Source organism: Herpailurus yagouaroundi, unplaced genomic scaffold (genome assembly GCF_014898765.1).
Source record: "Herpailurus yagouaroundi ecotype Mexico unplaced genomic scaffold, PumYag 218, whole genome shotgun sequence".
NCBI classification, from domain to species: domain Eukaryota; kingdom Metazoa; phylum Chordata; class Mammalia; order Carnivora; family Felidae; genus Herpailurus; species Herpailurus yagouaroundi.
In genome coordinates, this window is record NW_024412449.1 from 2,735,022 (window position 1) to 2,762,215 (window position 27,194).

Genomic DNA, 27,194 nt, shown 5'->3' on the forward strand with positions numbered 1-27,194 from the left:
CCGGGGCCGGCGTGGGGGTGGTCGGCGCGCCTCTGACCGCGTTCCGGGACGCAGGCGGCGGCGGCGGCGGGCGCAGAGCGGAGATGCGGCGGCTCGGGGGCACCCTGCTGTGCCTGCTGCTGGCGGCGGCGGTCCCCACGGCCCCCGCGCCGGCTCCCACGGCGACCGCGGCTCCCGTCGAGCCCGGCCCGGCTTTCAGCTACCCGCAGGAGGAGGCCACCCTCAACGAGATGTTCCGCGAGGTTGAGGAGCTGATGGAGGACACGCAGCACAAACTGCGCAGCGCCGTGGAAGAGGTGGGTGCGTCTGGCGGGCGGGCGGCTCGGGATAGCCCCTGGCTGGGGGAAGCAGTGCTCGGAGCGCTGGCCGGGTTCCTCCGTTCCGCGAAGGGGCTGTAAAGAGCGGGCAGCAGATTCGGAGTGATCCCGCGGCAGCGCAGGGTGATCTCAACTCCCATCTCATTCTGACTTTCCTGCCAAAAGATCTGGATCTGGGCCCGTTCGCCGAGAGCCTCCGGCTGGGCTCGCCCAGGGGCAGCCGGGGTCACCACCTGCTTACAGGCCGCTGGCCACTACCCTGCAATTGTCTTCAAGTGTGCAGTTGTCCCCTCCCCCCTGTCGTAAGCGGATGCTTGCATGGCCCCTGGTATTCCAGCGCTGTGGTTTTGCAGAGAGGCAGAGGAAGCTCCGGGGATCTCAAGTTGTAGCTTGTACGTCAGGCTCTGAACTTGTGCCATCTTCTCAAGACATAGTTAGGATGCCACGTGAGGACAAAAAGCCCCGAAAGCTTTGCTGCTGGTCTGTCTGGGCTTCCCCAAATGCCGTGTGAGGGAACGAAGGAAAATCAGAATCCTGAATCCCAGCAGTGTGCGTTTTGAGATGTGGGGGTGGGCGTGGGGAGGGCAACGTGGAAGGCAACCCACCTCCACCTCAGTAGTGCTTTGGAGTCAGTCCTGGGCTCAAGGTTCTCCTCTGCCACTGACTAGCAGGGCGACATTGGGCAAGTCCCTTAACATCCTGTACCTCGGTTTCCTGTTAGAACTAAATGCCATGGTATGTGTGGGCACCTGGCATATAATAGGTGGGCAATATACAGCATCTGTTATTATCAGGTACCAGATGCCTTAGCAAAACTTTGCCCGGCTTCTTCTTTCCATCACCTCCCAGGTCCAGACACTATGGATGGCATCCTCTATGGTGAACACCCATTTGTCGTCAGGGCAAGAGGTGCAGCTGGCCCAGCCCTCCCAGCCCAGGTGTTAGGAGCTGTCCCTGGTGCCTGGGGTCGGTGGGCATGGTCACTGTCCGGCCTGGTTCTGGCTGTATGTAGCCTGTGTTTGGAGAGAAGCCAGCCATCCCAGTGAAGGAGTCAGCAAGAGACCAGATGTCCAGGCTGGGGGCGGGGGGTGTCAGGCATCTTCCCACCCATTTCTCTACGTTCCATCTGGACAGAGCCTTAAATGCTAGCTCTGGTCTACCGGGTCAGGTTGCTTTCTCCCCACAATCTGCGTAGTTTGGGGATATTTCCCCTTCCTTCCCACAGCAGTCAGCCTGATGGAGTATGCAGTGAAGGGGACATTGGATTGGGAGGCGGCTGTGTGGGAAGCTGTACTGAACATCCACTGGACAGGCCAGGTTCCAAAACCCATGGACAGACGTTCTATTTCCTGTGAAGGCAATAGAATCATGACATGGAACAATTAAAAGGAGAGGGGAATCAGATGGACCCTAACGTCTCTTACTCTACCCCTGCATATTAATGGAGCTCGTGATCCTTCTGGTGCCAGGGTGGGTCATCTGCTTTCTTTCTCTGGGTTCCAGGATTTTCCCTGTTGCACACGGATTCCCACTGAGACTGATGAGGTCAACTCCATGTTTTTATTCTGTATGAACTTGTTTGTGCAGCATGGTCTTCTGATGGTGGTGCTTGCTGAGGGAGATGAGGGAGAAGCAGGGGCCTCTTTAGTCCTGCTCATTGATCAGAGCAGTTTGGGATCAGCAGCTCTTAGTGGCCTGTCTACTCCATGGGACTTGTCCTCATTGTCTCTGCCAGGGCCCCAGCTTCCTCCCTCCAGATGCACCTCTGCTTGGGTTGTGAAGGTGGGCTGGTGGAAGTTTGCCACCAGGAGATCTGCTGGCTGCTACCTCTGTCCTGCTCAGTGGTCACTCCCCAGAGAATGTCCTAGATGGCAGTGAAGACAGGTTGAGAGAGGCTGAACACCTGCATGGCGGGAGAACAGGCCATGGGAGTCAACCTTTCTCCGTCTGGTCCTAGCTCTGCCACTTACTAGTGGTGGGATTTAGGAAATGTCCCCCCGCCTCCGTAAGGCTAAGGGGGGATGTAAAGGAGAGGATGCAAGTAAAGCAAGTTGTCTGCTGTCTAAAATGGGATTAAGTAAAACTGTGTAATAGAAGTCACCCCCTGAGTTTGCGGTCAGGGTTATGGGAGATGGTTGGTTCCCAAGAAGAAATGGCTGTCGTTGTCATCATATTAATAGTACCAGTGTGGATGATGACAAAGAACCACCAGTGTCTGATACTTAATAGAGTCTCAATAGATTGTGGCTATTAGTATTACTTTTTTTAAAAGAGACTGCCGGAGGGGTGCCAGGGTAGTTCAGTCGGTTAAGCGGCCGACTCTTGACATGGGCTCAGGTCATGATCTCCCAGTAGTGAGATCAAGCCTCCGAGTTAGGCTCTGCACCGAGCATGGAGACTGCTTGGGATTCTCTCTCTCTCTCTCTCTCTCTCTCTCTCTCTCTGCCTTTTTCCCACTCATTGACTCTGTCTCCGTCTCTCTCTCAAAATAAGTAAACATTAAAAAAAAATAAAAGTGACTGCCGAAAGCCCCTCACATCTCATAAATACAGGATAGTTGCTATCTACTTCCCTGAGGAAAGGACCAGGACAGATGGATTAGTTGTTTACATAGTTGCATAATGAATCTGCTTTCAAGTAATTTCCTGATATTTTAAATATCCCAGCTGACTCCAGCTGCCGATTACTTTTTTTTTTTTTTTAATGTTTATTTTTGAGAGAGAGACAGAGCATGAATGGGGGAGGGGCAGAGAGAGAGGGAGACACAGAATGTGAAGCAGGCTTCAGGCTCTGAGCTGTCAGCACAGAGCCCGGCACGGGGCTCAAACTCGTGAACTGCGAGATCATGACCTGAGTGGAAGTCGGATGCTTAACCAACTGAGCCATCCAGGCACCCCAAGCTGCTGATTACTGTTAAGGGAAAGATGAAGTTAACTGTACTTGTAGGATCATTATTGGGGGAAGCAAACGTCCAAATGGTTCAATATAGGCTGTTCCTACTTTGAGGTTTTAATATTCTATATGTTACTGATGAGTGTGTTTTGAGGATAAAACCACTTTCTTCCCCTCCCTTCCTTCTGTTCATTGTAACTGACACATTCTAGAATGTTCTTAATCACTTCGGGTATTCCGAGGAAGAGCCCCAATACCAAGCCTCGATTTATCTCCCCAGTTTTTCTTCCTATACCCCTTTAACGGACACACAGAAACAACCAGCTCTAAATGCCATTTTTTATAACATGCACATTCCTCCTTTATGAAGCAACTCCTATTGCTGTAGGCTTAAGTTTCTCTTGCTAGTGGCAGTAATAGTTGTGGTTGAAATTTCCATTGTAAACTGTACTTTCAGTTCATGGTGCCATTAGAGAACTATTAGCTCATTCTATTGAAATAACCACTGGTTGAGAGGGAGAAGGTTTTATAAAAAGAATCTCTGCTCAGCCCAGAGCAAACTTTAGATTTGGTAATTTGTCGATTATTCGAAAGCCAAACTGGAGGATTCAGTTTCCAATGGGAATTTTAAAAACATGAAAATATTCCCTTCTGCTTCTGGATATAGCCTCTCTAGCATCTTCAGCCTCCTGCTCTTTCCAGGTGTATCTTTTCTGTCACTAAACTTTCCAGGATCTGTCACTTAAAAAAAATTTAAGGGGCACCTGGGTGACTCAGTTGGTTAAGCGTCCGACCTCGGCTCAGGTCATGATCTTATGGTTTGTAGGTTTGCGCCCCACGTTGAGCTCTGTTCTGACAGCTGGATCTGCCCATGAGTCCCTCTCTACATCATCATCCACCGTTTTATCCTGTGCCCAACGTGGACCCTGTGCCCCAGCCAACAACACACACCATTCTTGTCCAGGCTGCCACAGCCTTGCCTCCTCGTGCCCCTTTCCGTTCACATCCTACCCATTCTTGGAGACCAGCTCAGTCACCCCTCCTCCTCCTCCTGGAGGCCTTTCTTTTCATTTCTTTAAACCCCTGGCTTGCTTCTAGAAACTGTCATAATCATCCCCAAAGTGGTTTATGTGGGGCTCTGCTATCTACCCAGTAAATGCATAAGCTCCTCAGGGCAGAATCACACTGGACAAGTCACAATATTCGGAGTCAGATTGCCCTGAGTTCTGTCTGAGCTTTGCCGCTTACTAACAATGTGATGTGATGACTTAGGAAGGTCCCTTCACTTCTCTTCACTCCTGTTCTTCATCTGCAGAATGAGGGCAACAACACCTTCCTCCTAGCGTTGCTGTGAATGCTCAGGGAGGCAGGGAAGGCGTGGCGCATTGGCTCAGACATAGCTGATGCCCAAAGGTGGAGGCCGTCTATTGTGACGATGACCACGATGATGATGAATCCAGTGATCAAGTTTCGGACACCTTGGCAATCCTCTCAGGGTCAAACACAGCAGTTGTTGACCAAGTCCTCATTTGTGTCTACCAGACTCACTTCTAGTTCAGTGTTTTTGTGCTACGTCGCGACATGGCAATTCTTTTCCCGTATCCATCCCAGCTCATCAAATGTGGTTGAGAGACACAGGAAAAAAGAGGTGCCTTATTTAGTACATGAGAGAATAGAAGACAGTGATTTTTTTTTTTAATAGGAGAATCTTTTTGAGGATTAGTTTTGAGAAGTAAAAATAGCCCAGTCAAAGATAGCAGTGTTGGAAAACTGCCAGCCACCAACTAGAACTTCTCTTTGTGTCTCTCGTTTAAATCCTAGAGAGAGTATCGGATTGGCTCAACTGGCCTTTCTTTGAGTCCAGTCAGCTATGAACTGGTCACATTGTCAACTACTCCCTCGAGGTGGGGCACGGTGGTAAACGCACAAGGGGAAATTGGGTACAGCTTCAGGTTGAATGACATATCTGGTATAAGTGTCACGGAGGCTCATAAGACTGGAGGATTTGAGACCAGCAGCCTCAGAAATCTGACACCAGGGGCGCCTCCGACTTCGGCTCAGGTCATGATCTCACGGTTCGTGGGTTTGAGCCCCACGTCGGGCTCTGTGCTGACAGCTCAGAGCCTGGAGCCTGCTTCGGATTCTGTGTGTGTGTGTGTGTGTGTGTGTGTGTGTGTGTGTGTGTCTGCCCCTCCCCACTCGCTCTTTGTCTGTCTCTCTCAAAAATAAATAAACATTAAAAAAAAAAAAAAAAGAAATCTGACACCAGAGAAGAACACATGTTGAAGAAGAGCCAGAAAGAGGGGAGACCCTGGGAACTAGTCAGCTGGCCCTCTCTCTACAAGGGTCCCTGTTGTACCCAAGAGGTGGGGTGGGGAAGGAGACATAGCTGTCGCCCTACCTGTATCAGGTAAGGGGCTGTCTTGGGGATGTTTGGCTTTTCCCACCCCTCACCACCAGACCCTGCAGCAAAGGTTTGGGGACAAATAATTTACTTGGGAAGTGATCCCAGAAATACTAGAAGGAAGCGGGAAAGTAAGATGGAGGAGAAGAGAAGGAATAGAGACTGTGCTAGTGAGCAGGTTACTGCTAGGCACTGAGGCACCACTGGGGTTCAGTCCCACTGGGAGTCAGAGAGACTCTGCCTCTTCTCGGGGAGAGGGGGGTGGGGTACTTACCAGCATAGCCTTTGGCTCACTGATTGAGGATGGTTCCTGGGGTATTAACTCCCCAGCGCTTGAGGTCTGTGCAGGCTGAGCACGCTGAGCTGCCAGAGAGAAACAAAGCTGGTTGTTGGCACGTAAGGGAGTTGGATGCAGGTCACGGGGAGATGGACAGGGCACCAACAGCAGGTGTACAAGGGTCAAGACCGTTCAATGGAAGCATGCTCAGATCCCACGTCTGCCCTTTCCTGACAGTCTTTTTTTTTCTTTTTATGTGTCTTGTGGATATCCTACAGTGACTTTTTTAATTTTTTTATTTAAAAAAATTTTTTTGACATCTATTTTTGAGAGACAGAGAGAGACAGAGCACAAGTGGGAGAGGGGCAGAGAGAGAAGGGGACACAGAATCCGAAGCAGGCTCCAGGCTCTGAGCTGTCAGCACAGAGCCTGACGTGGGGCTCGAACCCACGAACTGTGAGATCATGACCTGAGCCGAAGTCGGATGCTCAACCTACTGAGCCACCCAGGTGCCCCCAATTTTTTTATTTTTAATTTCTGTAAACATGCAGTATAATATTAGTTTCAGGTGTACAATATAGTGATTCAACAATTCTACACATCACTCAGTGTTCATCGGGATAAGTATACATTTTTAAAAAAATTTTTTAACGTTTATTTATTATTGAGAGACAGAGAGACAGAGCATGAGCAGGGGAGGGGCAGAGAGAGGAGGAGATACAGAATCCGAAGCAGGCTCCAGGCTCCAAGCTGTCAGCACAGAGCCCAACGCGGGGCTCAAACTCACAAACTGCGAGGTCATGACCTGAGCTGAAGTCGGATGCTCAACCGACTGAGCCACCCAGGCTCCCCAAGTATACTCTTAATTCACTTCGTTCACTGTTTCACCCATCCCCTCACCCATGTCCCCTCTGGTAACCACCAGTTTGTTCTCTATAGTTAAGAGTCATTTGTTTGTCTCTTTTTTGTCTTTGTTTTTGTGTTTTGTTTCTTAAATTCCACATTTGAGTGTTATCTTCTGGTATTTGTCTTTCTCTGAATGACTTATTTCACTTAGCATTATACCCTCTAGCTCCATCCATGTTGTTGCAAATGGCAAGGTTTCATTCTTTTTTATGGCTGAGTAATATTCCTCTGTGTGTGTGTGTGTGTGTGTGTGTGTGTGTGTGTGTGTGTGTATACCACATCTTCTTTATCCACTCATCTATCGATGGACACTCAGGGTGCTTCCTTAGTTTGGCTATTGTAAATAATGCTGTAGTAAACATAGGGGTGCATATATCTTTTCGAATCAGTGTTTTTGTGTTCTTCGGGTAACTACCCAGTAGTGGAATTACTGGATCATACAGTAATTCTATTTTCAGTTTTTGGGGGAACCTTCATTCTGTTTTCCATCATGACTGCACGAGTTTACATTCCCACCAGCAGTGCATGAAGGCTTCTTTTTTTTCTCTACCTCCTCACCAACAACTTGTTGTTTCTTGTGTTCTTGGTTTTAGCCATTCTGACAGCTATAAGGTGGTATCTCATTGTGGTTTTGGTTTGCATTTCCCTGATGATGAGTGATGCCCTTCACTGATAGTCTTGGGGAGTTATCCAGTCTCCCTGAGCCTTACTCTCCGCATTTGTAAAATGGGTACATTCACACCCACCTCCTAGGGAGGTGGGATTTAAGGCTATAACATATGTAAAACATTTAGTGCAGTGTCTTATTGTAGTGGGTATTCACTTAATGGTATATATTGCTACCATTATTTGTAATTGCAGAAGAGGAAAAGAGAAGTGGTTTTCTTTTTTTCTAGTGGAATGATTTGTATCAAGAGAAAACAACTTTGCTCATTAAGTTCATTGATTTAATAGATGGAAGCAGAAGAAGCTGCTGCTAAAACATCGTCAGAAGTAAACGTGGCAAAATTACCTTCCAGTTATCACAATGAGACCAACACAGAAACCAAGATTGGAAATAATACCATCCACGTGCACCGAGAAATTCACAAGGTAAGCGTGGCCAGGGCCAGCACGTTCTCCTTTCTGTAGCACCCCGCCCCATCAGAGAACTAAGGTCTTGTTTACAAATTTGATCCATAAGCCGAAAATACAAACAAGGTTGGTAAAACACAGATTAAAAACCAGAGGGAGTAAGGGAGCTGTTTAAGTGGGAGAGTGGTGTACATATCAAAAACCTAAATTGCTTTTGCATTCAAGTAATAAATTCAACTCTAGGCTGCCTGCCAGTCCAATTGCAAAGGAATGGTCTGGGGTTTTTATCATTTGAAAAAAAAAAAAGGGTGCAAACAAGTGTCTAGAGAGGTACGTCTCTAGTATTGAATTTGAGGAATTTATCTCATAGGTTTTAATGTATGTTTTAGTAGAGAGTTGAAATAGAGTCATGTTTGGTGAATGGATCTTCACTGTTTCCTTAGGAGGAACTCAGAATGTGATACACTCCATCTTCAGAATGGAAAGCCTCTATTGCCATGAGATTGAACATCTTTTCATTTGCTGGTTATCCATTCAAACTCCCATAGCAGAGTTTTTCCCAGCCTGCCCCATGTCTAAGTGTTCTTGGTTTAATGTCTGGCATGAAGAGCAAGCAGAACACCAGAAATCCAGAGGCACGTAGCATTAACCTGCCCTGGCGTGAGAGGTCGCCATCGTGACTTAGGCAGGACTGTGAGGGCAAACCTTGTGAGCCTGGTTTCTCTTGAAGAGAGTCTGGCGTGCAGACATCCAGGGTCATTGTAGAGGCTGTTGAGTTGATGTCCTGTCGTTAGCATCAAGGAGCTTGACCTCTAATCTCATCTCAACTCATATACACAGGGCCTGATGGTTCTCACGAGAGAGTCTCACTTTTGTTCAAAGGCCCAGGTAATGACTTGGTTGAAACAATAGCGTTTGTGTGTCATAGAGCATAAAGGGGTCAATTTTTATGGGCCATTGCCTTGACTGTAAAGTAGCCTTTATGTGGCTCTTCTCCTGCTGCCTACTGATGGGCCCAGCTTCAGAGTGTACCCCGTCACCCCCAGATAAATGAATGACTCACTCACTGAAAAAAAAAATCCTTTAGCATTGCTCATCTGAGGACTGCAGAATGTTTCCAAAAGTCATTATTTTATCTTTGTCAAAACCAATGTTAAGTCATTCTTTTTGACAATAACAAGTTTGGCTACTTAAGAATGCTTCTTGTAGATGTTGGAATACCCAAGTGTGAGTCCTTCCAGTAACTAGTATGATTTTGAAAAATTATTTAAATTTTATGTCCTTCACTAACCATACTTATGAAATAAGTGTGTCAATTCATACGTGACAGTAGCATGAGGGACAAATAGTTTAAAGTACATGAGAGATCATTGTAAACTACAAAGTGCTTGCAACAGCAAGTTCTTATATTCCTTTTTTTTTTTCCAGTAAATTTATGTTATCAGCACAGCGTACTAGTTCTCCAGTAGGTTCCATGGAGCACCTGTCCTATGCAGTGCTTCACGAAAGAGGGACTGGGGGGTGGTGAAACAGATTTTGAAAACATTTTCCTTACTTCTCCTCCTAGAGATAGAAAAATGCGCACTAGTATATACTAAAGACTTTAAGAAGTCCTGCATGTATAGAACCATAGAATTTTTTAAAATATACCATCAGTTAATCTGGCAAAAATCTGGCATAGAGGAAGAAGACACTGCCTATTTGCTGGAGTGGAGATTTATCAAGATAAAAATGTTAAAGGGGCGCCTGGGTGGCTCAGTCAGTTGAGCGTCTGACTGTTGATTTCGGCTCAGATCACGATCTCAGGGTCATGGGATCAACCCTCTCATCGAGCTCTGTGCTGAGTGTGGAGCCTGCTTAAGATTTTCTCTCTCTCTCCCTCTGCCCCTCCCACCTCCACTCACACTCGCTCTCAATTTTATACGTGTGTATATATATGTGTGTTGATTATATGTTATATTACATATATGTATATATGTTGATTGTATGTTATATATATGTGTGTGTGTGTATATATGTTGATTAAAATATATCTCTTCAGAACGGCAGCTGGATCCACTGTGACAGATTAGGCTGAGTTTCCACTTTGTTCTGGATGCAGCCTCCTTGTGATATTAGAGCTGGCAGGAACTTTACAGATGACCTAGTAATGAGGACACTGTGAATCAGAGAAGTGGCTTGTTCCTGGTGGCATGCTAGATGGCTGTTGGTAGCTGAGCCGAGGCTCGAAGAACACAGATCTCCCACCTCCTGGGCGGACATCCTTTCTGCTCTTCACCACCAGCACGAGCATTCGATAGACAGGGCCTTTGGTGGGGCAGGAGTGGCCCGCGGTGCCTGTCAGGATTTGGGGGGCTCAGCTTAGAGGCGCCTGCTGCTGGTTACAGAATCAGATCCAGACGCCAGATAAGGGAGCCTCCCATTGTACTTAAGCGCTTTCTTGATAAAATACTTCGCCAGAATCAGGAGTGGGGTAGCTGTGGGTAAAGCCTGCTTGCTTCTCATGAGAGATGTTTGATTAGACACCCAGACCTGTCACTGTTGAAAAGAAAGTTGACGTTGAGTTTCAGGTGACGAGCCCCAAGAGCAATAAAAGCAGCCAGTGTTGAGTATGTGCTCGATGACCGGCTCTGTGCCGAGGGCTTTGCACAGACCTCCCCAGCACTCTGCATAGCAACCCTATGAGGTAGACTCTGTTATGTTCCTTATCGCGGCGCAGAGAGGAGGCCGTCTGTCTGACGGCTTCTGGTGGAGTTCAGAACGAAAGGGGGAGTGGGCATTCTCTCTATTTTGGCAGATGCCCCTGCTTTCAGAAAATGGAAGAAAGAAACCAGCTTGTGGGATGTGCCCAGAATTCCTTCTGTTGCATGCTCACTATACTTGCTCTGCCGTAGATCACCAACAACCAGACTGGACAGACGGTCTTTTCGGAGACGGTCATCACGTCTGTGGGAGACGAAGAAGCCAAAAGGAGCCACGTGAGTTGTCCTCTCTCCTGGGCTCACCCCGGAGGTGCACACCTTTGTTTAGCTTGTGACGGGTGACCCAGACTTCAGGCTGTGGGCAGAAGGGAGCTGACTCTCATTCACCTCTTCTGCCTCCTTTCTACCAAGATGCCCGGATGCCTGCATTTCTGGATGGAACAATGCAGTCTGGTAACAGGCTCTGGCTCAGTGCTCTCTGCATCAGGAAAAACAGGGAAATGAGATTCAGTTGGTATTTGCATGGCTCCCCCTCAGCCTTGAAAGGGAATAAGGAGGTACCAAGTACATTGATTGGGGGCTCTGGCCATGAGATCTGATGCATCCAACCTGGAATCCCCAGAACCTCTGGTGTGGCCAGGCTTCTTACAAGCCCAGCCCTGGTCAGGCAGTTTGAGAGCAGGAAGACCTCACAGGGAAGCCCGTGGTCTAAGGGAAAAGGGCTGTCCTCCTTCTCCAGGCCTCATGCTCTGGCCACTTGTGATTGTTCCTACTACACAGTGGCCTGCTGCTTTGTCCAATGGCGGCATGGTTTTTATAGAACCACATAGTCCTAATGTTGGAAGGGGCATATTTCACAGGAGGAAAGCCTGGGCACCAGTTGGGAGATGACCTAGTTGGAGTCACTGGTGTCCAGACTCCCAGGCCCCAGGTGGCTCACCTGTACTTTACCTTCTCAGAGAGGTGGCTGGCTTCAGATGCAGATGCCTGATGAGGAGTGGACAAGGTGACTGCCATGTGACATGGTCAGCAGTAAAAATGTGCTTCCTCTATGGGGACCCCAAGAACCAGCCTGTCTGTCCCCAGGTTCCTGACACAGACTTTAACCACAAGTTCTTACCCTCCAACATGCGGAACGCATCCCTGGCCTTCACAGGGGATCAAGGATTTTTCTTCATTTCTTTTGGTATTCTCATAGGAAGGGTAGCAGTGTACCCACAACAGCTAGGGAGGTGGTGTTGATGTGGTTGGTAGTTGGTGGGTCCTTTTTGCTTGGTTCTGGCACGGTGCTCATTTACCTCAGGCTGGGGGGTCCAGTTGGTTGTGTGTGATAATGGTGACCCACCATTCAAGGGACCTGGGGGCAAGCTCTGTAGTGAAATGGAAAGAGCTCTAGCAGCGGAGGCTGGAAGCAGGGGTTTGTCACTTACGAGTTGGGTCACCCTGGTCACAGAAGCCTTTGGAGTGAAGATAGGGTCAACGGACGGTCTGGAAGGAAGAGAGGCTGCGCTTCAAAGGTGGGAAGAGAGAGAGGGAAGCAAAAAAAGAAAACAAAAACAGACAGACAAACAGCCACAGGATGTGGTCATGGTACCAAGAGGGAAAAGCTTCAGAGTGTTATACATTTAGGTCTCTGTTTGGGGCCCCTTGAGGGAAGGAAAGCCTCAGCAGAAACCATGCAATAGAAAGGGTGGGGGAAACAGAACGCTCAGGGCTGTGAACTAGCAAAAATGTCTCTGTTGTCAAGTGTGAGAAAAAAGAAAAAAAAAAACATGTTATTGCACAATGGTACATCCTTTTTCCGGGAAGCTTCCCAGGGCCTTATGATGAACACCTGCCAGAGGCCCACCCCATGCCTTCTCTTTTTCCCTCCAAGTGAGGTGAATGTGTCAGGTTTTGAGCCCTGTGGGAAGGGAACTGAGGCCCTGAGAGTGGCGGGGCGGGTGGGGGGGGGGGGCGGCGGGGAGAAACAAGATCTTAAAGATCTTGAAGATCTTGAAGATGCTGAGAATGTGCTTGGGCCACAATTGTGTGCCGCCACCAGTGAGCTCACTTCCCAGCTGCCCCTGGTGTGCGTGGCCTTGTGTGCCCATGTGTGTCCGTGCTCCGGGGCCAGCTGGGAGGCCCAGAATCCCCACACCTGCCCGCACAGTCTCCTGTGTCCATCCTGTGATGGAGGGCCCACAGCGCCTTTGTGCAGCGTATAATCCCAAGCCAGTCTTGTGAATGCAGGTTGACGGGAAGGGATAGATCATAGAAACCCAGTTCTTGATTTCTGCTCAAGAAACTCCTTGAGTTTGTCTGTGGGAATAAATTCCACTTTGCTTATCTAGAAGGGAGATTTGGGGCATCGGATACTTGACTGGCCGGTGTCTGGCAAGTCCCATGGTCTTTAGAGAACAGACTGGAGACTTTTGAAGTCATCTGTGGAAGGGCTATCATGTGGCAGAAATGGTGGCATGTGTACCTTACAACAGAGCCTCTCTCATTGTTGGTGTGGCTTCTCAAGAGTCAGAGAAGCAAGATCTAGTATCGAATGCCCACAGAATTCTTCCATTCAACTCCTCCTTGGTTCCTGGGTCACCATTGTTCCAACACAACTGAGCTGGGGCTTGGGCATCATCTTTACAGAAACGAGGCACTCCTTTTAGTGAATAGGAAGCCATAAAGACTAGATTTCCTTCAGAGGGACACAAACGGGCGAACATTGTCACTGCTGTCCCATTCTGTAGTTTCGTAATATAATGATTTTTGCAAACGGATGAACATTGTCACCACTGTCCCGTTCCGTAGTTTCGTAATATAATGATTTTTACAGTTGGCCCTGAAATGCATTACACGCTGAAGAAACTTTCTCTGAAATGGGAAAGAGAGATTTGCCATTCAAAAGAACAAAATGCTATGCTGTTCAAACCTTCAAATACTGTAAACAGGGGCTGAAGTTTCAGGATTTAAAACGCGCAGATGAATTCAATTAAAAATAATCACCGTGCACTCCATATTTTCCTTTCTTCAAATGCTGCAATGTGTATTAATAGGTATGGTAACCCAAGGAGGCCCATGGAAAGTTACAGACAGTAATACTATATGGCTGTCTAGAAAATTTAGCCCAGTATGTGCAAGGTCTTGGTCTGTTTTTACATTCAGATGTGAAAGCGTTTTGTTATTTCACCTGAGCGCCCCTGCGATGGTGATGGGGTCTGACGTCTTTCTGTGAGGCTTTTGTTCTAAGCCCTCAGCCCGGCTCCCTTCACGGGCCAGTGGGTGGGCTGATTGATGTTGGGCTACTTTTGAGCAGAGGGGTTAGGAAGAAAGTGGCGTGCCGGAAGCCAGAGAGCGGACAAGCCATTATGCATAAACGAGAAGCTTTTATTTATAGAACAGTGTCCCCAAACATGAAGCATCTCGCCCAATTAGCCAAGGCACCATTTTGAAGGGACATGTCCTCTCATTAAAATACGGCTCACAACTACAAAGCTTAGCACATCATGCATTTGCTGTCTTTTCTGTTTTCACATTCGAATATGATCTAGAAGAGTGAGTTTGTTTTTCCAGCTGACTATACCGAGTTTGAACCTACACATCCAATCACGTACAACCAACTCCAAGATACCACTCAAGACTTAGGAGACCACAGGTACATTTCACTACCCAAAACATCCAGATGGTAGCAGTTTGAGTGACCAAGACTCCCTTGTCCCAGAGAATGATCAATGCAGACAGTGCCTTTTTTTACTAGAGATGGTGGTCTATGGACAGTGACAAGGGAATTCTCCACAAGTGTGAAACCAAATGTCTTCTCTTTTGTGAGGGTACTTTGTTTTTTGTGTCAAAGGCTGGGGAAGTAGAATGGTAAACCATGGCTGGACTTTTTGAAGACTTATGTTGGTTTGTTTCCCCTTGAATGGTAAACATCTGGTCACCTCAAAGCCCTGAGAGACAGACTCACCAAGCATGTGAGAGAAGAAAGGAGGTCAGTTGACCCCCTTCTCCATTAGGCCTCAGGTTCTCCTTTGCTTCCAACCGTTCATTCGTCACAGAGTCAACACAGGTGGGGTACCAGCTTCATTTGCTCCCCATCCCCTGATATTTGATGCTGGAGTCGCCCTTATCAATTTCGTGGAATTGCTGAGGGCACCATGATAACAAGTCACTGGAGGTGTATTTTAACAGAAATGCATTGGGCAGAGCATGAGTCTGTTAGAGAAACTCGGTCAGCTCCCAAAGTCCTTGCCTCCTGTTGGGAGTCCTGTTGGACAGAGAGGCAGGGGTGGCCAAGTCCTGGGAAATACAGCCCTTCCCTGTCTGTGTCCAGGCCGATTGAAGTCTGAACAAGGTAGTCTGAACCTGGGTTCAAACCCTGCCCTGACCCTTACAAATTCTGACCTTTGTGATTCGGTTTCTTCGTTTATCAAATGGGGCTAATAATCTCTGGTTGACAAAATTGGGTGAGAATCTAGGAAGGCAGGGTTTATAAAAGCTCTTTGTAAGGCTTGTTATTATTGAAAAGTAATTAAAACTGGGTTCTAATTGGCTTCTCCCCTGGTTCCCAGCAACCTGTTGGAAAAAGAATGGAATTTGCTTGGCAGCTGAGGTTATGTGTAAAAGGCCTCCACTGGCTTCTTTGCTTTGATGTTTAAAGCCTGGGGCTAAGTTCTTCTGAGGCCTGCCTCACCCTCTGAGTCATGGGCTTTGCCAGAAGCTCTGTGCTCAGGTTGACTCACCCTGCCCCCATCTTGTCCTTGCCAGTCATTTGTGTCTGGTTTGGGCATTGGGGATACACACTGAAGGAAGGATGGGACACAGTGAATGACAAGAATAGGTGACAGTCAGGCGCTGACAAGTTACGGGAAGCTGGCAGGATGTATACTGGTTTCTATAGAAAACAGCCGACTTTGGGTCATAAGGGTGATAGCATAGTCTTGTGTGAATGTGCAGGTCTCCAGTCCTGTAACCAAACATCTGGGTATGTTTGCATTTCTAGATTTATAGTTTGAGTTGACTTTGTGATTTCTGGCCAAGTTTAGGGCCCTCATGCCTTAATACAGCAGGAAAAAAAATTTAGGAAAAATCGAAGAGTTCTGGATCATTCTGAGAAATGGATATAAACAGTCCCAAATAAAGTTGATGTGGGTGAGTGGATTTGAAGAAGAAGTAGGCATTTCTCTTTGAGCTATAACCTGGCTGTATTAAATTGTACTGTCCTCGACCTAAGTATCCTTCAAGAAGGAATTCATGAAATATGCATGATGCCACATGCAACATGAAAATACTATGAAGTTAACACAAATGAGTTTCATTTAGGTTTCATAGAAGTTAATATGAAAGGATGTCTTAATTCAATGTTAAGTGAAAAAAGCAATCGCAGAACAGTGTGTATACTATATAAAGTATATAAAATACACTTTACACATACAGCATATAAAAATACCTTATTTTTAGAAAGAAAAGTATGCCTAAAAAGCTGAGCAAAATATATGCTAAATCATTAATAGTAGATATCTCTGGAGGAATTGAAATTTGCAGACACTTTTCCTTTATCTCTATATTTTAAAAATGTTTTTAAGAGGAGCATATGAATTATTTATAATTTTGCCATAATCATCTGTCTACATATTTTTTTTTTAATTTTTTTTTCAACGTTTTTTATTTATTTTTGGGACAGAGAGAGACAGAGCATGAACGGGGGAGGGGCAGAGAGAGAGGGAGACACAGAATCGGAAACAGGCTCCAGGCTCCGAGCCATCAGCCCAGAGCCTGACACGGGGCTCGAACTCACGGACCGCGAGATTGTGACCTGGCTGAAGTCGGACGCTTAACCGACTGCGCCACCCAGGCGCCCCTGTCTACATATTTTTAAAATTTTTTTTAACATTTTTTTTAATTTTTGAGAGACAGAGAGAGAGCATGAGCAGGGGAGGGGCAGACAGAGAGGGAGACACAGAATCCAAAGCTGGCTCCAGGCTCTGAGCTGTCAGCACAGAGCCCGACTTGGGGCTCGGACTCATGACCCGTGAGATCATGACCTGAGCCGAAGTCTGACGCTTAACCAAATAAGCCACCCAGGCACCCCACATCTGTCTATATTTTTAAATGATTTTGCAAGTATTTTCATTGTGTAACTTTTAAAAATTAAATTGCTAAATAAGCCAAAGGGTGTGCATATATAACATTTTGAGAGATAGTGCCGTATTTTCCTCCAGAAAGATTGTACTACTTTTATTCTTAGCAATTTCTGAGACTGTATTCCACCAACCCTCATCTATAGTGGGTGTTACAACGGGTGATCATCTAGAGCCTTTTTTTTATTTCTATTCCTTTGGATACCAGTAGGTCCAGGGCAATGGCTGTCTGCGTGTTAGAAGTTGTAGCAAATAGAGGCTCCACAGATTTATCTCATCCTTACTCCCCTTTTCAGGGAGCAAGGTCAGTTTTGCATTCCAGACTGTTCCCAAGACCAAAAAGCATCCGCCCCACTGTGAGGCAGATTAGGAAGGTGTGAAGTTCCGGTGGAAACTATCCCAGCGTTCAGTGTACAAGTCACCCTGGGGAGGGGGTGACAGTGACGTGCAGGCAACTGCCTCCACCCCTGTAAACACGAAAAGATAAGCATTGCCTCCTTCCTTCTCCCCCCACACTCCAGACAAATGCTTGGTTGCCTACTGTAGGAGAAGCATTTCAGTGGGGTGGCTAAGGGCTTCTTGGGTCCAGGCGGATCCAGTTCAAAGTGTGGGCCTTATGGCTTATGAGCTGTGTGATTTTGATTAAATGCCTTAACTGCTCTAAGCCTTAGTTTCTCCATAGGTACAGTGGTATTAATGAAAGTACCTTCCATGTAGTGTTGCCCTGCAGATAAGATAAAAATAATCCAGGTTAAAAAAAAAAAGCGCCACACATTGTGTAGAACGTAAGAGTAAGCAGTCAGTAAATGCCAGACATTTGCTGTCCTTATCTGATTACCCCAAAACCACAGCTGTCAAAATTCCCAATATTAATTATTCAACTTATTCATTTATTTGCACATTTATTGAGCACTTCTTTGTGTCTGACAGATAAACAGAAAAGACAGTCCCTGACTTCAGAGAGCACCCAGGCCGGTAGCAGACCAAAAAAAAAAATACACAGGTCATAACATGAATTCATATTTCTTCCCAAGGCAGAGGTCATACAGGGCATGGTGGGAGGGAGCACCATGCAGCTGCCATATCAGGTAGCCAGGGAGGACTTTTTTGGGAGACAGTCCTTCCTAGTCTGTGGCATTTGTGCTCATTTTATAAACAGAGGCACTAATTGCCCTTTTGCTCCAGACTGTCTTTTCAAGGATGTTTGTACAGCAAGCAGCCTTGGAAGACAGAGATGGCTCTTCCTCCTGGGCAGAGGGCAGGTTTGACTGCAGTCTGTTATAAAAGATTTGGGTTTTCTAAGCCGGACATTCCTCAGCTCTGATGCACACCCACTGAATGCACAGCACCCACCTGGGCCCCCCCTTGGTTGCCCCATGGGACTTGAAGCCAAGGGGACCCGTCACAGACATGAAGCTCATACTACTTCTGTGTTGTCAGCAGTAAGGTCCTTTGTCTCTGACCCAGGGGTCTCCTGTCTTCTGCTGCCACCCATGAAGCCGTGGAAGGTTCACTTGTCACTTTGCAAGCAGGGTGAAGTCTTAGACCCTTCACATTTCTCAGCCGGCTTCCTGGAAGAGGTGACACTTGAGCTGTATTTTGGATGATATCTAGGAATTCTCAGTTGTGGGGAGGAAGGGCATTCCTTGCAGAAACATTCTTGGTTCAAAGCCAGGGAGGCTTACGGAAATAAGACCACGTGTGAGGAACACTGCATAGTTTAGAAAGCCAGAGCGGATGCATGCTTGGGGGGAGCAGCAGATGAGGCTGGGGAGAGGCAGAAATTAGATCAGGAAAGGCTTCAAGAGCCCAGCCAAGGAGTTAGACATACATGCTGAGTTAGTAACATCCTGCATCTGAAACAGTTTGACATGCCCTGTACTGTGTATACAGTGTATTGAGGCTCCACACAATCCCCAGAGGAAAGAACCAGGAAGACATGGTTTGGTCAGTGGAAACGTTCATTGGTGGGGACAAAGTTTTGCTTAATCCTGGTGAAGTTCAAGGTCTGAGTCCCTTGTGCCCTACAAAATGCCCAGCCTCAGAGATTGGAATCTGGAAACGTCTACTTAGAAATGGAATGGTCTGCTTTTGCTTGGTGCCACTAGGCAGGCCAGCTAAATGACAGTGATCGAACTTGAAATCTCATGAGGCTGACGGCATCTGCTGCAGAACAAGCCGACTTCTGTGGTTTCTGAGCAGCCCGAGCATGTCCGGGGCTGGAGAACTCTCCATGTAGGTGTGTGGCTGTCTGCTGCTACTGGGACCTAAGGACCCTCCCCCAGAGCAGCCTGAGCAACATTCACCATAGGACCTTTGCATCCTGGCTGTAAGATATGTGGCTCTGCCCTTCCTTGCCCCTTGGCATTGTTCTGAATAACTCCCAAAGCTCATGAACCCACTTTGTGTTATTTTAAAAGTAACATCAGGGGAAAAAAAAATAATACCAAGGGCCACAGCATCCCACCGTATTCCCTCATTTAGTCCGTATGGTGCTGAAAGTGGCCATAAAGTTACCACCCCCCCCTCTCCAAATCCACCTGTTGCTCATTTTCAGGGAAAATCCTGGTAACAGTTCAGACCACCCCATCGGTGCTGTGATGTATGGAGTGCTCAGTAATAACTAATGACCATAATGACGCTAATAGTAATAGATGATGATGAAGGGAAGAGCTGCCATTTGTGGAGTCCTGGCTGTTTGCCAGGCACTGTGCTTAGGATCTGACCAACTTCCCCTTACATAATCTGCGTGGGAACCACACAAGGCAGATACCTACTGACCCCATTTTGCAGATGAAGTAACTGAGGCTCAGAGAAGTTGTGCAAGCAGAGCCTGTACTAAAAAAAAACACAAAACACATCCCTCACGTCTTCTTGATTCCCAAACTCCCAAAACCCGTACACTTAATGGACCATTTTTTTGAATTGTGGTAAAATACATACAACATCAAATTTATCGTACCCGATGATTTTTATGTACATAGCTCAGTAGTAGGTACATTCACACCATTGTGCAGCCAATCTCCAGACATCCTTTCATCTTGCAGGACTGAAACGCTGTACCCATTAAACAGTAACTCCCTACGGCATCCTTTCTTCCAACCCCAACCCCCAATCTTCTGCTTTCTGTCTCTTAGGAATTTGACTTCTCCAGGTAGCTCCTATGAGTGGTATCATACAGTATTTGTTTTTGTTTTTTGTTTTGTTTAAGTTTGGTTTTTTTGGTGACTGGCTCATTTCACTTAGCATGTTGCAGCATGTATCAAAATTTCCTTCCTTTGTAATGTTGAGTAATATTCCGTTGTATGCCTATGCCATTTTGTTTCCATTCACTCATCAGTGGACACTTGGGTTGTTTCCACCTCTGGGTTATTGCCGATATGCTGCTGTGAACAGGGGTCGTGCAAATACTATCTTCGAGTCCCTGATTTCAGTTCTTTTGGGTATCAACCCAGAACTGGAATTGCTGGGTCATATTGTAATTCTGTTTTTAATGTTTTGAGGAACCTTCATACTGTTTCCCACAGCAGCCGACCTATTGTCCATTGCCACCAGGGGGGCATGAGGTGGGACATTTTTTTATCTCTTGGTTTCCGTGACTGCAGGCGCTGGGGGACTCAAGGGCCCAATCTGAGCAGAAGGGCTGGATAAAACTTCCTGGGCCCTGCTGCCCTTGGTCAAGGCAGTGTGGCCTCTGCAGTGTGACAGCCACAGCCTTAGGGGATGTCTTTGAGGTGTAGCTGCCGCCACTGCCCAGAGATTTCCACCCTGGCCCCAGCCTCTAGCCCCAGGTTGGCTGCATGCAGGGCCAGCCTCCATCTTGGAGATTCATCTCTGGGATCCAAAGATGTGATTTTCTTGACCATTTTTAATCTATGCCCTGTCCCCTCCCTCCTTTACAAGACCCCCCAACAGAGTCTCCTAGAAGAATCATGGAGGCTCCACAGGCCTCCCACTTTCCTGCCGGGGGAACCACAGACTCCCGGGGCTCTGGTGGGGTCTCTGACTTCCGGGGAGAGCATGTGGTGGTGGCAGCAGTGTTTGAATTCCCACTGGTGGTAGGGAGGGCTTTCCTGGGAGGAAGGACAGAGGACAGTGCCAGTGGAGGCCCTGGCCATGCCCTGTCATCCTCTGGATCAGAGGTAGGGCCAGTGGAGGGGACCTGGGTAAGGAAGGGGACTCACCGTCAGGCCCCCAAATCTGATGAGCTCAGCTGGCCTCCCAGTCAGGCAGGAACGTCTGCTCTTGGTGACAGCTCCAGCAGACTGGAGGGAAAACTATGGGAATGATGGCTGCGGATGGGGCCATCTAAATGTTTGCACACATCTCATGGCTCAGTCTAGAACTGCCGTTAGCTTCATTTTTCACCTCCACCTCCTGGAAGAATAAGAAGAAACAAGACATTGGGCACATTTAAGGGAGCACAGTGCAGTGGAATTTGGAGTTGCGAAGTGCCATGGGTTGGAATCCTGTGGCGGGAGGGGAGGGGCTTCCCTCACTGCTCTGAGTGCTGGTCCCTGCTGGGTGAAAGGAGAATTCAGTGACCGCCCCAAGGGTGTTTTAGAAGAGACAATGTGTAGAAAGCATCTGGCACTTAATAGATACCCAGTAAATGTAAATTCTCCTTCTGACCTGCTTTGCCGGACCCCTGGGGACAGGAAGCAGCTTTCTGGACTGTGACAAATCAATAAATATGTTTGTTTTGTTGTAAAGTTGCTCCACTTGAAACACAGTAATTCAGAAAGTTTCTCAGGTGATGGCTGCTGAGGTGCTAAATAAAGCAGATGAGAAAGTTGCTGTGTATGAAGACAGGCCTCATGCCAAAGATAAGTAAAACGATATTGCACTGAGTCACAGAGTTATAAATGGAAAATTTTATCAGGGACCTTTGAGCTCCTGTAGACTAGGGATGAAAGCAGGTGGCACAACACTGCCATTCCCCCCTCCCCCACCACCTTGACTATGGCAGCCATTGCAGTTACTTCCTAATGAGCCCAGATAGGGCCTTGGAACTTGAGACAACCCAGCACTTCAAGCAGCCACTGGAAATCAGTTGGAAAAGCACTATACTTGACATCCATTCCTTATTCCTGCTCTAGACCAAACCTCTCATTTTACAAATGAGAAAACAGTTGGGTGCCCTGGGTAGCTCAGTCGGTTAAGCTTCAAGCTTTGGCTCAGGTCATGATATCACAGTCCGTGAGTTCGAGCCCTGCGTCGGGCTCTGTGCTGACAGCTCAGAGTCTGGAGCCTGTTTCAGATTCTGTCTCCCTCTCTCTCTGTCCCTCCCCCGCTTGTACTCTGTCTCTCTCTCAAACATAAAAAAAAAAAAAAAAAACATTAAAACAAAATGTGAAAACAGAAATGAATTTTCTCCAAATCATGGAGTTGGGACTTTATTGTCCAGTTAGGTTTTTAATACATTGTGGACCTGGAGTTTCCTGTTGAGGAAGCAGGTTTCTGGGTGCCACATCTCCAAAGATTAGTAACAGAGACGACAGTCTGCCTAATGCTGAGAAAGATGATGAAGACCGATGGGGAAGGGTCTTCTCAGGCCCAGGGAGAAAATCAGAAGTTCATAAAGTGGCAGCAGGGAGAAGGGTCTAGAAGACCATGAGCCCTGGTGATGGGGTTTTGGAGTGGTGCTGGGGGGCCAGAGCCAACGGCCAAGAAAGAATTCTTGAGATGTCTTTGGTGCAAAAAGGTGATTTTATTAAAGCACGGGACAGGACCCATGGGCAGAAAGAGCTGCACTGGGGTTGTGAAGAGTGAGAGGTTATATTCACGGAGTTGGGGGAGGTAAAGGCCAAGGGGAGGCATCTAGAAGGACTTGCATATGCTAAAGAAAACTTATAAGATATGAGAGGCCTTGCTCTTGTCAAGATAAGGCTGTTTCTCTGTAGCAAGGCATTAACATTAAGACGGTAGGGAGTTCCTGGAGAAATGTTATACTCTGTATTTGCCTCAAGTATTTGTCAAAGGGCTGCAGGTCAGGAAGAAATTTAATTTTACCTACCATTTCCTTCTTTGTTCCCCACATCACTATGGAGGGGAAGGTGAGGTGGGGGCGCCAGGAAACTGAGCCTAGAGGTGTCTGGAGATTAGGCTGTTGATAAGAGTGCCTTTGTCTGGTAATTTACTAAGACATATGTAAACTGATGGAGACCGCTGTCCTGCATGACTGTGATCTCGATCAGTGAACTGTTCCCTGGGTACTCCTTTCCTTTGGAGTGCCCGATGGATGTCACACATGTGGGGGTGTTTGCCAGCATGTGCTTTGCCTTCAGCTGGCCTTAGGCTCCCTTCATCACTGGGAAGGGAGGGACTTTGTCACGTTCACCTCTGTGTTGACCAGAGGTAGGCACTTAGTAGTTGAGTGCACAGATTTAATGAGGACTGTATGACCAAGGAATAACTTGGGGAATATAAGCAGGAGCAGAAATCCTTGAAGATAAAGTTCAGCGAAGAGCTACAAATAGGCAGATGACAAGAAAGATGACCCCCTCTGTGTTTGTTAGCTTTCGTTCATTTGTCTACATTACTGAACGCCTCGTGTTGGTCGGGCTGTGCACTAGGGGTTTTTACAGGTTTTATTTTCTTCTAATCCTTTACCATCCTGAGAAGTCAGTATTCTTTCACAGCAGAGGACATCTGAGTGTAGAGAAGTTAAGTTCTTGAAGTGGTAGACAGTTGACTGAGTGGTAGAATCAGGCTGTGAACCTGGGCATAAATTGTGGGCTTTTCGATAAATCTATTTCTGATAGAGAAAGTCGTGCAAGTTTGCAGCCGTGATTTCAGGTGCTTGAAGAGGTTCTCATCTCTCCACCTCTCATTACATTCCTATCATTTATCTGATTTTATTTTGTTTTGTTTTTTTTAATGTTTATTTTCGAGAGAGAGAAAGAGAGACAGAATGTGAGCAGGGGAGGGGCAGAGAGAGGGAGACGCAGGATCTGAAGCAGTCTCCAGGCTCTGAGCTGTCAGCACACAGCCTGACGCGGGGCTCCAACCCACGAACCGTGAGATCATGACCTGAGTCAAAGTCGGAAGCTTAGCTGACTGAGCCACCCAGGCGCCCCACATTCCTGTCATTTACATTGAGTCATTAAACACTTCCTGCCTCCCTAAACACCCAGAATGAAAAACCAAACTCCCCAAAGGGCAACTCCGTAGCAGTGAATGCTGGAATCTTTCCCTCCTGAGGATGGCGGAACCCCTTGGGGTCACCCAGAGAGGAGAGCAGAGGAGAGTTGTTCAGGAAACCATGGAATCTCTCACCCACTTTCTTCTGTTCTCACCACTGGTCGGTGAGAGACCAGCTGCCACCAAAGAGGAACATGCTAAACCGCTGGAGAAAAGCATTTTAAGTGGGTGGCATGCCCACGTATCTGAAGTTGGCCAGTGACAAATCTCAATGATGTGATGTGGAAAGTCCAGCCACAGGGAAACAGCCCGAATTTTCCATAGTCTCATGATTCAAGGCCTCCCTGAAGACGGAGCAGGCACAAAGGGCAGTAAGAGCCCACTGCCTCGCGAGTATGGTCAGCACGGAAAATGTCCTGGCTGGAAGACAGAGGAAGGCCTGAGCCCCAGGCCCTTGGGTGCCTGGGAGGCTAGAGGTGCGTGGAGGCCAGCAGACTCCATCCTTTTCAAGTCCTGGAAGCCGCGGGACGTAGGCTTATTCCCACATGCACAAGTTTCCCCACCCAGCACCCTTTTGTTTTTCCCATTGCTTACAGGCCCTGTGTTTCTCCCGACAATATGTACAGGGACCTCCTTCCCCGGAGAAAACACACACCCGGCAGCAGAGAGGCCAGTAGTCCCACTCAGTGCCTGCCTGGCAGAGCTGCTCCCCTCCCCGCGAGCGCTTTGCTAAGATTGAGAAGATGAAAGGAAAAAGAATATTCACTGAGCACCTACTATGTGCCAGGCGGTGTGTGACCATTTCATAGACGCTCTTTTCCTTAACTCTTACCAAACCCGCCTTAAACGGGGTGCTGGCTCCCTGTTAAAGACCAGGAAGCACAGGGTGACCAGCCAAGGCCACCCAGCATGGAGGTGGCAGAGCTGGGATTTGGAAATAAGTGTTTTACTTCAAAGCCAAGGCTCCTTCTGGACGACACCACCTTCCAGAAGGGCCGGATGGGAGGCCTCTGACAGCAACGGAATGTGGGGCGCATGCCGTGATAGGTGGCCACGCTCACCACCTTTCATCTTCCTGGCGACGTAGTCCGTTAGGTTTCCCCATTCTCATTTTGCAGGTGAGGAAGCTGTGGCCCAGTGATGTTAGGTGACTTACCCAGGCTCGCCCAGCAAGGAGGACTGAGGAAGGAAGCAGACCTGGGGAGCTTACCCTGGGGGGAGCGGATCCTTCCAGAGCACGGGGCCTGGGTCTCAGCTCCGTGTGGCTGGACTTCTCGGCGCCGGCACCTCGGGGTGTCGGGCGCAGGAAAGCTGGGTGTGCCCACACCACCTTGCATAGACCACTGCATGCAGCCACAGCTTTCCCCCGACCCCGCCATCCCACCACAGGGAAGCACAAGAAGACGTGGCCCCTCGTGAGCAGAAGGAGGCTAGAGCATGTGTTTTCCACACCTGAAACATATTAAGGCCTTTTCCAGGCTCATTAACATAAGTGGTTCAACTTGGAAGGCTTAACAATTCCACAAGCCCCTTTTTAGCCCTCACTGTGGTAGAACTTTGTGGGTAGTGTCGGGAGAAGAGAGGATAATTGCTAAGGGTAGGAAAGGGGCCAGGACTTGGGGTTTGGAAGCTCATTCAAGGCCCAGGATGAATGCCAGGCTGATTCCCCCACCCAGCGGCCTGGCAGAGGGCGGGGGAAGTGACTTTTTCTGCACGGGGGAAACAACTTTGTGTTTGTTTCATGCTGCTTTCAATTTTCTTTTTTTTTTTTTCCTATTTAAAAAAAAAAAAACAACTTGAAGGGATTCTTTTGAGATGTGTTTTTAAAACAGGGCCTGAAATTTGAGGCACTAAAAGCTGTGCTTTTTATTTTTAACCTTGGATATGCATGAGGATCACCTTCTTAACCTGGATAGAACTGTTGGGGGAAAAAAATACACACTTGTCTTCACGGACTTCGAAATCAAAGTGGTGCTTCCCTCAATCTTGAGTGTAGGCAACAAAGCACAGTGTTATTAGCAGTGCCTTTGTGACCAATACCAATTTTAAATTCTCTTCCTGTTGCTGCAGATGCTTTGCAACAGCATCTACAGTCACCACTATTTAGAAATTAAGGTCATCATCAGGCCTGCCAGTAGCTCTCACTTACTGAGTGTGTTAGTAAAGAAACTCGTGACACACTGTATCTCAAAATACTTTGCTAATTGTATTTCAGTGCAATCACTTTCCTTTGTAGTCTTGTGCGTTTTCCTTTATTCACCAAGCCTTATTCTGATTGGGGGTCCATGGGCTTCATTTAGCTGCCATAGGAGTCCATGGCACAAAAAAGCTTAAGACCCCCTATTTTGAAAAAGGCCAGTGGCCAGTCACACCGGGGCCTCTGAGTCATTCGGATTTAGACACAGCCTGTTAGGTGGAGAGGTTACTGAAAGGGATCCATCTGTTGCATTTTCTGGAGTGGAATCCCCACCATCGTAGACAGGACTAAGCCCTGAGGCCCAGAGTAGTGCCGGCCTCCATCCAGGTGGTCTGAATCCTAAGGACTATGAAGATCCATCCGCAGGAAACTGAAGTTTGAACAAATGCTGGTCACCAACATTGCGGGGCTCTTAAAAATGCTGGGATTGGGGTCCATCTCGTATGTAGGTGTGCCCAGGTGCTCCCCAGATCTGCTGTTTGACGCCTGTGTGGCCCAGATGGGGAGCCGCTCGGGACTCCAGCAGAGGTCAGCCTCCGTGTGGGGAGGCCAGAGACCTTTGTCGTGGCTCGGCAGGGTCAACTGCCTCCTGAAGTATCTCCTGACCTCTGGCTCCCTTGGGGGCCTGCTCATTGATGGCTCAGCCCGAGGATACCGAAAAGACAGCCTGCTGGAGACGTTCTGTGTGTCAGGGGGATCTCGGCACAGCCCCGGAGCCTTTTGTCCCTCAGAGAAGACCCCACTCGCTCCACTGACGACTCCAGCCCCATGCCTTTGGGATGGACGAGAAGAGAAGGTGCTCTGGTCTCCACCACCCGCGGTTCTCTCCAGTGTATGTGCTTAGGGACCGAGTCTGAGAACACCAGCCTCTGAGAAACCGGATCTCGTATAGGCACCATTTCCCACGGCTAAGAGTAAGAAGGAATGGGACACATCTATTCCTTCCCAAGGCAAAGGAAAATCGTTACGAAGGGATTGGGTTAGGCTGAGTCAGCTCACTGACTCATAAAAAGAGTAAACAAGATACCAACCGAGTAAATACTGTGAGACTCTATCCATCCCCAACGATGGAGGCAGGGTGGTGAGCGTAACCAAGATATGACTAAGCAGAAGGAACACTCTCAGAACCCAGCTAGCTTTTGGTAATTACTGAAAAACCT

The 27,194-nt window shown here is 47.8% G+C and overlaps 1 protein-coding gene across 1 annotated transcript in view; it reads left to right on the forward strand.

Annotated features, from left to right (window-relative positions):
• Positions 1-57: 57 nt before the first annotated feature.
• DKK3 (dickkopf Wnt signaling pathway inhibitor 3) overlaps positions 58-27,194 on the forward strand; it is a 46,434-nt gene continuing 19,297 nt past the window's right edge. Inside the window, exons 1-3 of the mRNA XM_040456862.1 lie at positions 58-296; positions 7,751-7,888; positions 10,765-10,848. Of these exons, the coding sequence (XP_040312796.1) occupies positions 84-296; positions 7,751-7,888; positions 10,765-10,848 (435 nt within the window). The 5' untranslated portion in view covers positions 58-83. The remainder of the gene's footprint in view (positions 297-7,750; positions 7,889-10,764; positions 10,849-27,194) is intronic.